Raw genomic sequence first — 12,936 nt, 5'->3', positions numbered from 1 at the left:
ACTTGGACGTCCATATTCTGAGTTGGCTCACCATTATCTACTTGTTCGTTTACACCTTCAAAAACAAATCTAATAAATTGGTAGAAATTAACAGCAGTCCCCCCTGCCCAAATTATTTCCCCTCCCCACCACCATCTTTTAGGTATTTGAATGTCTCTCTTCTATCTCCCTTGCCCATGCTCTCCCCCAGGGTATACATAGTTCCCCAATTCTCACAGAACTGAAGCTTCACAACTGAACACAGTATACTGGATAATGTCTCACTAACAAGCTCATGTTTTCTGCTGGATATGCTTCTTCCTGTACTCCGTAGCATCCTTTTTTGCTTCAGCCACTGCCTTATCACATTATTTTGCTACCTTGATGACAACAGATGTTGTTACTCAATGGTTTCTATCCTGTTTAGTGCTATCAGGTTTTGACCCCCCCCCCCCCCCCTATTATATTTTATTTGTTGAATTTCTACACCCTAAGAGGGTAATTCCATAACTGGACACCAAAATTAGGCACCTAAATGCAAAACGTTGAGCTTGAATTCTATAATAACATCTGGGTGCCAAGATTCCATTATAGAATCTTAGTGTAAGCCAGCATCTACACATCTACAGTTAGGCATGCAGACTTGCACCATGTCAATAGCAGGCAAAAATGCGCACACCTAAAGATGGCATTTTAGCGCATAACTTACAACATTCAGTAAGATACCTGTGTAAGTGAGAGCCCCATGTCCTGCAAATGCTCCACCCATGTGAATGCCTCCTTTGCATGTAGGTTTTAACCCCAAAATTCTATACATAGCACCTTAAATTCTACACGCTAATTTGGCCACATTGCCAAATACCGCACACAAATTAATTGATTAACAAGCCAATCTGTGCCGATAATTGGTACTTAACAACTAATTAGTGGAACTAATAGGCTTTAATTAGAATTAACGCGCACAGCTTTCTAGGTGCATTCTAAGTAGAGGAGTGTGGTAGCCGTGTTAGTCCACTCTTAAGGTTATCAATAGAAATCAAACAAAATAAAACATGGAAAAGAAAATAAGATGATACCTTTTTTATTGGACATAACTTAATACATTTCTTGATTAGCTTTCAAAGGTTGCCCTTCTTCGTCAGATTGGAAATAAGCAAATGTGCTAGCTGACAGTGTATATAAGTGAAAACATTCAAGCATTACTATGACAGTCTGACAGGGTGGGAGGATGGGGGTGGGTAGGAGGTATGCATGGGGACATCAAAGCATATCATTGATATTCTAACAGGATGGGTGTGGATAGGTGAGGGGTGGGGTGATCAATAGAGACATACAGCTTTATGGTTTATAATGGGCTAGGAACCCCAGATCCTTGTTAAGTCCTTTCTGTTGGGTGTTAAAATATTCAATCATTCTGACTTCAAAGGTCTTACGTTCTTGTATGGTTTTAAAGTTACCTTTCAGGATTCTCACTGTGAAGTCACTGGTACAGTGTCCTGGTCCTGTAAAATGTTGACCTAACATAGACATCACATGAACAATGCTGGTGCCAGTAGGGTTCCCACACCTGTTGGTCAACATTTTACAGGACCAGGACACTGTACCAGTGACTTCACAGTGAGAATCCTCAAAGGTAACTTTAAAACCATACAAGAACGTAAGACCTTTGAAGTCAGAATGATTGAATATTTTAACACCCAACAGAAAGGACTTAACAAGGATCTGGGGTTCCTAGCCCATTATAAACCATAGAGCTGTATGTCTCTGTTGATCACCCCACCCCTCACCTATCCACACCCATCCTGTTAGAATATCAATGATATGCTTTGATGTCCCCATGCATACCTCCTACCCACCCCCATCCTCCCACCCTGTCAGACTGTCATAGTAATGCTTGAATGTTTTCACTTATATCCACTGTCAGCTAGCACATTTGCTTATTTCCGATCTGACGAAGAAGGGCAACCTTCGAAAGCTAATCAAGAAATGTATTAAGTTATGTCCAATAAAAAAGGTATCATCTTATTTTCTTTTCCATGTTTTATTTTGTTTGATTTCTATTGATAACCTTAGGTGCATTCTATAAAGTGGTGAGCAGTCGAAAAGGGGGCATGGCGATGGATGTGGAATGGGCGGGTTGTGGGTGTTTCAAAAAACTATGCGCACTATCATGGAATATACCCGATCTGCGTCCAAGTATTTAGGCCTAGTTTTAGGTAGCCTAAATGGGTGCGCATTAATTTAGTCCCAAGAACGATAAGTGAGTATATTCTGTAATCTACGCCTAACTTTAGGCATAGTTTATAGAATCACTCTGTGTGGTTTTACAGCAATGATTTTTGAGGCACCATATATAGAATTCCCCCGTAAGTGAATTGTGCTCCTAAATTATGGAATTGCACTGAATGCTCAGCTAACAAAAGCACACATGTACATTCGCCCATGTAAGTGCTACTACTCTGTAATTTTAGTACGCAAATAACACATTCGTACAACTAAAGTTATAGAATAAGTGTCAAATGTGTGGCTCTACTGTTTTTCACATTGAAGGTTAACTGCTCAGCACTCAAGCATCATGAAGTTTCCTGTTTTGTTTACTTATTCATGGGTGTCCACCCTCTTGCAAATCTTAGATGCTTCTGAAAAAGACAAAATGTTCTTTCTAACTGCTTTGCAGTATCAGACATCAAGATTTTGAACAGAGCTGGCCTCAGGACCAGTCCCTGACGTATTTCACTAAGCATCTATCCGTCCTCAGAGTGAACAATTACCTCACCACTAGTTGGGGTCCAGTGAACCACTTTGATGCCCAGCCAATGGTTGCTCAATTTATTTATGAGCCTCTCGTACTGATTGTACAACAAGATTCTCTGAAATCTAAGTATACTACATTCCAGGACATGTGCCTGATCTAATCCTCTGGTCATACAATCAAAGACACTATTCAGATTTATCTAACAGATTTCCCTCAAGTAAAACCATAATGTTAACGAATTCTGTAACCCTTGAATTCTGGATAATTTGTTACCCTTCTCTTTAGCACAGGGGTTCTTGATCAGTGGTGCCCACACCTCCATGGGGTGCAAGAAAAGGTCAAAAGGAGTGCAGAGAAGGGTCTTACAATCTGAGAATATTTACTGAAACTTTCAAGACAGAGTAAAGACAGTTATTAGGACAGTTATTGGCAGTATGTTTTTTCTAGCAAAAAAAAGGTGCCAGTACTCAAATGCTAGGCCACCCTTCATGACTGTGGTGATCACTGAGGGGCCCACCCCACAATAGCCAGGCCCCCTGCAACTAGTCACAGAATCTATGACAAGGCATAATTGGTGTGTAGAGCCTGAGCTCTTTCATTAAAACTTGGGTTCCATAGGTCAATTTTACCAGACAATGGAAAAGGTGTCAGTACTTAGTACCCCAAGTACCCCCTCAAAAAAAAACCCTGGTTATTGGTAGTATAATTATGTACTACTGTAATTTTAGTGACCTGTTAGCAACTAGCACTGATAGCAGCTAACAGTGACTTGTAGCTGGCAGTAGTCACTAGAGGACACATGGTTCAGAAAACAGGAGCATGCGTTTCACTGATCAGTTAAACGAGTGCAGGAACCAGAAAAAAGTTATGAACTCCTGCTTTAGAAGATCATCCCATATTCTTCTCATCACTAAGGTCAGACTTACTGGCCTGCATTTCCTAACCTTTTCCCTAAAACTAATTTTATGACGAGGGACAATATTCATCCCTCTTCTGTGCTCCACAGCCACTTTGATCTCCAAAGACGTATTGAGTAGATCAGTCAATGGTTCCTCTTAAAGAACATTTCTAAGCTCCCTTAGGTTGTATCCCACCAAGGCCTATATTTTGAGTTCAAGTCATTCATTTCTACAGTTATGTATCTGAGAGAGAATGTACAGATGAGGTATAAAGCCAAGCAGAAGTATATGCAATTAGAAAGATCACTTGGCAGGATATGTAGGATGTAGGTTGTGCCTGTAGTCCTAGAGGCATGCACACCCTCCTGCTTTCAGGATACCCTAATGAATATACATGAGATTTATTCACGTACAGTAGACACAGTCTATGCAAAACATTTCATGAATATTCATTAGGAATATCATGAAAACCTGTCTGGTTTCAGGAATTCAGTTTATTGCCCATGCCATAGGCTTTTAAAAGGACAAATGCAATCTCTACCAGAAAAAGCGGTCCTGATTCTTTAAAATCAGTGGAAAAAGACAGCACTTCCAGCACTTCTGTTGTGAGACTTCTTTTGCTTGCCATGTGAATGTGATAAGAGAGCAGCACAGCTGAGGGAGTTGTGTAACAATAAACATTCTGTGGTCAGAAAAGGCAGATGAAAGATATTTAGCTACTCAGCAGCGTTGACGTAGCCATGGGGGAGGGAGGTCTGGGCCACCTCACTTTGGGCTTAGGCTTTCTCCAAACTTGCACTGCACATATTAAATGGCTGGTGTGCATGCCAAAGGCCTACCAGCCAAAGAAATTCCCCACTGAGCCGTTACCCTCTTTGTACTGCTGCGGTAACCTGGAAGTTGGTGGGGTGCCTCCACCCACTGACACTGGAACTCCTTGCACATGCTGAGTTCATACAAGAACTGAGCGTGCTCGGGAAGTCCCAGAGTTGGAGGCTGGAGGCACCCTGTCATTTTTCCAATTACTGCAGCAGCACAAGGAGGAGTGTAGTGTCTCAGCAGGGAATTTTTTTTTTTTGCTGGCGGGGTCTGGCATCCCCACCAGCAAAGGTATTATTTTTTAACACATGGGGGGGGGAGGGAATATGTTGTCCCCTCAGTCCACCTTTAGCCCCCCCCCCCCCCCCGGTCCCAAATCAGAGGACTGGCTACACCTCTGCTCAGCAGGGCAGTTCCCACTGTGGCTCCTTGTAATCCTGTACAAGTCACTTAACCCTCCATTGCCCACGTACAAAGATTTTGAGCCCACTATAATAAATGTGAACTGCTTTGGCACTATATCAAATCCATTACCCTTTACCCTTACACTTTACATCATAGGGAGTGCATCAGTACCAACTGTGCAAGAGAAAAGCCATTCTGCCCGATTTTAAGACCGCAGGAGATAGCCAGACTATCTCCCGCAGTCCACATTGAACCCGGATGTTTAATGCCAGGTCGTTTCTGGTGACCGGCATTGAATATCCGGTTTTATTTTTGGCCAGTCCGACTTTAACTGACTAAGCTGATATTCAGTGCTGGCCGGTTAAAGTCAGACTGGTCAAAGTTATTCCACCTGTTGTGGTGGACAAACTTGGCTGGTTTGACCTTTAAAATCGGTGGCTAGCTTGTTATATCACGCGATATACCCGGCTATCTTTAAGCCGCTAACTGGCGATACTCAGCACCGAATAGTCGCCTAAGTGCCATTTTAGCAGCCATATCCTTCTGAATATCGACCTCATTGTGTTTCTGGCCATCTGCTGCCAGATCTGTATGAGTTGATATTGCTCCATATTCATAACATGGGAGTCCATCCAATAACCTGGCGTTAAATTAAATCTACAGGAAAATCACCAAACCAGTGTCCAAAATTCCTAAAGATGTTCCAGCACACCTCTGAAAACCCTTGGAAGACGTGCCTGGGAAAAGGGAAAATAGGCCAGGCATAAATAAATTTACATAGAACCAATGAGCTCATGCCTAAGATACTGGGGAAAAGGTGGAGCAAGAACACAGTGAGGAAAAAAAAAGACTAAAAGCCTTTTGGTCTAAAGCAATGGTTCTCAACCCAGTCCTTGGGACTCACCCAGCCATTGTATGCAAATCTATCTCATGCATATTCATTGTGAGTATCCTGACAACCTGCTTGATTGGCTGTGTGCTGAAGACTGGGTTGAGAACTAGTGGTTTAAAAATTCTAAAATGCTGTTTCTGGTTATCATCATGTTTATTTTATGAACAGAAAAAAAAATCATTTTTACTGTGGATGTTATCAAGGCTTCTTTGAATGTTTCTGTTCATACAGGAATCAGGGAAAGTGTGTGGAGGGCCTTGTTGAAATCTTTGACATGCTGGTGGGCACAGCTAGTCGATTTCGAATGATGAAAATACAAGGGGAGGAATTCATGTGCCTCAAGAGCATCATTCTGCTTAACTCCGGTGAGTGGCGTGGAAATCCAGCTAGTTATACCAACAACTCAGCTTCAGACCACTGAAAACAAATGAGTGAACTGAGTCTACGAATCATTTGGTATGCAGTAAATTTGCATCCATGTACATTAACAAACAATATAAGTAGAAAAAAACCAGATAACCCTACATGCTTTGGAAAAACATAAGAGCAATTGTCCTGTTTTCACAAGTAAACAGTTTTTAAAGTGTCAAACTCACTCTACTCAGAAATAATGAGAGCTGCACAGCAAGTGGCAGGTTCACCATTCCTAGGCACCCTTGTGCTGCTGTTCCACACCTTCTGAGTAGTAGTGAATGTGCCAGGACAGAAGGCCAAGTGGCATCTCAGCAACCCTAGTCATTGTGTCACAGTTTCTGTTTCACAGAGAAAACTACAAAGGCAATGGGTGAATTGACTGCCAATAACCTCTTTAGCCCTGCACAATAGGGTAGGTAACTGTCCAGCTTATTTTTGAAAGAGAAGGGCGCCCATCTTTCGACACAAATCGAGAGATGGCCGCCCTTCTCTCAGGGGTGCCCAAATCGGCATAATCGAAAGCCGATTTTGGGCACCCTCAACTGCTTTCCATCGCAGGGACGACCAATGTTCAAGAGGGCGTGTCGGCAGTGTACCGAAGGCGGGACGTGGGCGCGGTTAAGAGATGGCCATCCTCGGCCAATAATGGAAAAAAGAAGGGTGTCCCTAACGAGCATTTGGTCGACTTTACTTGGTCCCTTTTTGTTCACGACCAAGCCTTGAAAAGGTGCCTGAACTGACCAGATGACCACCGGAGGGAATCAGGAATGACCTCCCCTGACTCCCCCAGTGGTCACCAACCCCCCTCACCCAAAAAAACAAATTAAAAAACATTTTTTTCAGCCTCTACGCCAGCCTCAAATGTCATACCCAGCTTCATCACAGCAGTATGCAGGTCCCTGGAGCAGTTTTAGTGGGTGCAATGCACCTCAGGCAGGCGGATCCAGGCTCATCCCCCCCCCCCACCTCTTACACTTTTGGTGGTAAATGTTGAGCCCTCCAAACCCCCCAAAACCCACTGTACCCACATGTAGGTGCCCCCCTTCATTCCTAAGGACTATGGTAGTGGTGTACAGTTGTGGGGAGTGGGTTTTGGGGGGCTCAGCACACAAGGTAAGGGAGCTATGCACCTGGGAGCAATTTCTGAAGTCCACTGCAGTGCCCCCTAGGTTGCCCGGTTAGTGTCCTGGCATGTCAGGGGGACCAGTGCATTACGAATGCTGGCTCCTCCCAGGACCAAATGCCTTGGATTTGGTCATTTTTGAGATAGGCACCCTCGATTTCCATTATCGGCGAAAACCGAGTTCGCCCATCTCTAAGGTCGGCCTAAATGTTGGGATTTGGGCGGTCCGGACCGTATTATCGAAACGAAAGATTGGGCGCCCATCTTGTTCAATAATACGGTTGTCCCCGCCCCTTCCTGGGCCTGTCCCCGGAGATGGGCGCCCCCGTTCGATTATGCCCCTCTGTACTGTCTATCAAGGCAGGCAGTTGGTTTTTGTGACTTGCATTCACTGCTGCCTTTGAAGTTTTTGAATATCTCTGTGATAGCTGCCTCCCTCCAGCATGTCTTTTTTATATGAAGTATATATACAAATAGAATGGCTACATATCTCCATATTGTTGAAAAGATGCAGTTTTGAAAACGTGAATAAATTATTAGTTAATTATACCACTCAAAAGACACAAAATTCCTTTGGGGAGTTTTTCATAAACTTCAAATTCGTATTGCTCTCCCTTAGTGAATGAATACACCGCAAACCTCAGCGGTGACGCTCACTAATTCTTATCTTAGTGAGAATTACACACCCGCCTCCTCGTTGCAGTGAATTTGCTTAACTTCAATTTTTAAATACTTCAGTCTTCTTATATATGCAGTTTATTAAAAAAATTTAAACATATTATATTAAATATTTAAATTGTGATACTCATCGATGTAATATTCAGCCGGGGTTTTTTAGTCCAACATAGACTATGTTTCGCTTTCCAGCTGTATCAAGGCATACCCCCTGCTAAAAATATGCCACCATCAATCACACCATACTTTTGAAGCCAGGAAAATGTATGGAGTGGTTGATGATGGCGTATTCTTAGCAGGGGATATGCCTTGATACAGCTGAAAAGCGAAACATAGTGAATGTCTGACTAAACCCCCCCCCCCCCCCCCCCCCGGCTGAAATTAATCTTTAAGATGCGTACCACAATTTAAATATTTAATATAATATGTTAAAAAATTATAAAGTGCATATATAAGAAGACTTAAGTATTTTAAAAATTGAAATTAAGTAAATTAACTGCATCCGATGAGGATGCGGGTGTGTAATCTCACTAAAACAAGATAAGAATTAGTGAGTTTCATCGATGAGGTTTGCAGTTGTAAATATTAGTTAAGCATCTGAAATGTAGGAAAAATAGACATTCTGTACGAAGTTGAGGAAGATGGAGAGATTGGGAAGGCAATAGTGTGAGATATGAAAGAGAGAAATTTTAAAAAAGTGATAGAATACTGAAGACAAGAAAGATCTGTCATATGTCATCATCAGGGCCTGCATTAAGAGCAAACCAGTGAGGCAGTGGCTCAAGGCACTGCAGGTCAAGAGCACCAAACCCCTGCCTTACCAGCTCACCCTTTCTCTACATACAGCAGTGAAAACATGTTACTTTTTACTTCTTTTGCTGCATTGTTCTACTGTTGACACTACTGTTACTGTGCCTGTCTTTGCATTTTAAACCATCCCACAGTGCTGATGTCAGAGGCTTCTGAAGAGCAACACAGTAGAAGGAGCAAAGGAAAAATCTCCCACAGCTATGCCAAAGATGCAAGTGATGGAACAGGTAAGAGAAAAGGGCTTAGAGAATGGGGATGAGGGTGAAAGGTTGAGGCTGGAGCAGCAATGAGAGGACTGAGAGAAGGGGCTAGGATTGGGACAAGGTGGAGAGAGGATGAGTGACAGGGAAAGAGCTGTGGCTAGTGATAAGATGAGAGACAGAAGGAGGTAGATGAGGCTGGGATGGGGATGAGTGCAGAGGATGGAAATGGGGGACTAGAAAGTGGATGAAAGACAGGGTAATAGGAGGAAATAGGTAAAGAATGAGGGGGAGACAAAGAATGGGAGGACTAAGAAAGTATGTATGAATAAGGAATAGAAAGCTGATAAGTAGCTGAAAGGTGAAAACAGGGAAACTGAAGACTGGGGGGGGGGGGAGAAGAAGGAGGAATTAAATCTAGCTGTATGGAGATAAAAAGGCAAATGAGAGAACTAGAGAAGAAAGATGAAACAGAAGGATCAATGTGAGATATAGGGAAAGAAGGGACAAAGACTGGAAGAAATGAAGAAACAAGAAAATGGAAATGAAATCTTGGAAAAGCACCTAGGAGAAAACCAACAAGAGGAGGTAGTAAAGACAGATAAGGAATAATCCAACTGGAAAATAGTGTAAAAAAAGAATGAAATATACCAGCTTTCAAAATGTACATTTCTTGTATTTTTGTTCAGTACAAGACATTTTTCTTCACTGACACACAGATGGATTCTTGAGTTTCCATTTCATTTTTTGTCTGCATATTTATTACTATGCATCTTTGTAAGTCTATGTGCCACATAGATATCCCAGGAGAGCAGTGGAGCAGCCTAGGGGGCACTGCAGTAAACTTCACATAAACAGTCCAAGGAACACATCATATCATAAACCTCTTATATTGTATGGTGAGTCCTCCAAGAATAGCAAAAAATGTATTGTACCCAACTGTACACCACTACAATAGTTATGCCTGCAGGTGTCACCTATACGTGAGTTCAGTAAGAATTTAATGATTTTTTGGGTCTCACACCTTCCACCACAAGTGTACCAGTTAGACTGGGATATGGGCCTGGGTCCCTCTCTTCTACAGTTCACTGCACTGACCACTAGACTACTTCAGGGACCTGCTCGCTGCTGTAAGAGGAATGACCATTATCCCCCTAATTCTATAAAAAGCGTTTAAAATGTGCGTGCAAATTTGGGTGCGCATTTTCACTGAATAATGAGCTAATTAGTGCCAATAATTGTCTTTTTAACAAGCAACTATTGGCCTAATTAAAAATCAATTAACATTGGCGCCTAAATTTTATGTGTGAGTCAGAACAGGGGCCCAGAAATGGGAGGGCCATGGTGGATTGGGGCATGACTTTTCTTTACGTGCATAATTATAGAATAAGGGGTCTTTTCGCCTAAATATAGGCGCGGGCATTTACACCAAGTTATTGTTGTGCAAATGGCTGCACATAAATGTAGGCACAATCCCTGAGCTTAAATGCTATTCTATAAACTGCGCCTAACCTATAGGCACAGTTTATAGAATACCTCTATAAGCTTTTGTTATCAGTGCCAGTTTTTTTATGTGACATTTATAGACTTCCCCCCTATATCTGCAGCTGTCTTAGAGCCTGGTATGTACTGTCACATTCTCTTCTGAGGGGTGTGGGCGAAGGTCAGTGATCAATGAGGGATTAAGGAGGGGTCATGGTTTTTATCACTCCAGTGGTCGTCTGGTCAGTTTGGGCATATTTTAGCACTTAGTCCTTTTTGAAACAGGTCTAGCCAAAACCATCCTGTTTTTGCCCGGGTGTTTTTACAATGTTCCATTATCACAGAAAAATCTCCAAATCCTATGCCTACCCTAATCCTGCCCAAAACATGCCTCCAACACATCCCCCTGAGATTTAGATGAAGTGCATAGAAAAATGTCCTTAAAATGAGTTTTGAAAATAGTGATTTAGATGTTTATATGAAAAAAAAGTCCATCTTCCGCTTTGTGACATTTTTTTGGTCATTTGAAATGAGTCCCTTATCTTCACTAGGGTCACTGCAATCACATAACCCCTCTTCTAAAGTCACTTAATTGTCTCGGTATCCACTTCCATATACACTTAACTCATTGACTTACAAGTGCATTCATTCTGCAGCTCCTTAGTATTTGTCTTCTTGTCTCTCCATACACCCTTCCTCGGGAACTCCGTTCACCAGGTAAGTCACCCTTCTCCTCCACTGCCAACTCCAGACTCCATTCCTTTCATCTTGCTGTGCTGTTGCCCTGAATAGACTTCCCTGAGTTGGTATATCATGAACCATCTATGACCCTATTCAAACCAGGCTAAAAATCCACTGTTTTGAAGCTGCTTTTAACTCTTAACCCTTATTTGCCATGCTATTTTAATTGTTCCCATAATAATGAAACTCCATAATCCCTTATTTGTCATGCTTGTGTGTCTTGGATAGATATAAGCTCTGTTGAGCAGGCACTATCTCATACGTGTTTAGTGTACAGTGCTATGCACACTATAGAAGCGCTATAGAAATAAGTAGTAGTGACAGTAGTAATAGCAGTTCTCTTTTCCAATTTGGAAATGTATTGGTGTTTAGAATATTTGCAGTGCTGACTTTTCATAGGTGGGTTGATGCAATTTGAATTTTTGGACTTGGGACTGTTATTCTAAGCTTCTGACTGCATGTCTTCAGGAGGAAGATTGTAGGCTAGTCCTGGACTTCGACAACCCCATCTTGACCTCTTAGGGAGCCTGAAACACTGATTCTGATTTCAATCAGTGACTACAAATCTCTTTTCTAATTCCATTATATCTTTTTTGAGAAAAGGGTGACCAGAACTGAATGCAGTACTCAAGGTAAGGTTGCCACATGGAGCGATACAGAGGCTTATAGTACTTTCAGTCCTTATCACCATACCTTTCCAACAATTCCTAGCATCCTGTTTGCTTTTTTGGCCACCACCGCACAGTGAGTAGAAGATTTCAGTGTATTATCTACAACGACACCTAGATCTTTTCTTGGGTATCTACCCCCAAGGTGGACCCTAGCATTAGGTAACTATGATTCGGATTATTCTTTCCAAAGTGCATCACCCTGCATTTGTCCACATTAAATTTTATCTGCCACTTGGATGCCCAGTCTTCCAATTTCCTAAGGTCTTCCTGTAATATTTCACAGTCCGCACATGTTTTAACCCATTAGTGCCCAATGTTCCCATATGGGAAGAAATCAATTTGTTCCCATATGGCTTATTATGGGAACATTGGGCACTAATGGGTTAACAGCCTTGAATAGTTTGTATCATCTGCAAATTTTAATCACCTCACTCATCATTCTCATTCCATATCATTTATAAATATGTTAAATAGCACCGGTCCCAGTACTGATCTCTGCGGCGCTATACTGTTCACACTCCTCCATAGAGAGAAATGACCATTTAAGTCTACCCTCTCTTTTCTATCCAATAACCAATTCCTAATCCACAACAGAACATTGCCCTCTATCTCATGAGTCTAATTTTCTCAGGAATCTCTCATCAGGAACTTTATCAAAGCTTTCTGAAAATCTAGATACACCACATCATCAACTGGCTCACCTTTATTCACATGTTTATTCACACCTTCAAAGAAATGAAGCAAATTGGTGAGGCAAGAGTTCCCATGGCTGAGCCCATGCTGACTCTGTTCCATTAAACCATGTTTGTCTACGTGTTCTGTAATTTTATTCTTTATAATAGTTTCCACTATTTTGCCCGGCACTGACGTCAGGCTTCCCAGATCAACCTTAGATCTCTTTTTTAAAATCAGCGTCATATTGTCCACCCTCCAATCTTCAGGTTCCATGGATAGTTTTAACAACAGGTTACATATTACTAACAGCAGATCAGCAATTTCATGCTTCAGTTGATTTAATACTCTTTAATTTGTCGATTTGCCAAAGAGTCGGTTGGGCCGCTGGACGAAAAT

General features: G+C 42.0%; 1 protein-coding gene across 2 annotated transcripts in view; it reads left to right on the top strand.

Annotated features, from left to right (window-relative positions):
- The window catches only part of ESR1 (estrogen receptor 1), a 587,957-nt gene that overhangs the window by 542,014 nt on the left and 33,007 nt on the right, over window positions 1-12,936 (top strand). For both annotated transcript variants that reach the window (XM_030198471.1, XM_030198472.1), the window contains 2 exons: window positions 5,981-6,114; window positions 8,906-8,998. In XM_030198471.1, the coding sequence (XP_030054331.1) occupies window positions 5,981-6,114; window positions 8,906-8,998 (227 nt within the window). The remainder of the gene's footprint in view (window positions 1-5,980; window positions 6,115-8,905; window positions 8,999-12,936) is intronic.

Source organism: Microcaecilia unicolor, chromosome 3 (genome assembly GCF_901765095.1).
Source record: "Microcaecilia unicolor chromosome 3, aMicUni1.1, whole genome shotgun sequence".
Classification (NCBI taxonomy): domain Eukaryota; kingdom Metazoa; phylum Chordata; class Amphibia; order Gymnophiona; family Siphonopidae; genus Microcaecilia; species Microcaecilia unicolor.
The sequence above is the reverse complement of the archived record's forward strand: the minus strand, read 5'-3'. Positions and strand labels throughout refer to the sequence as shown.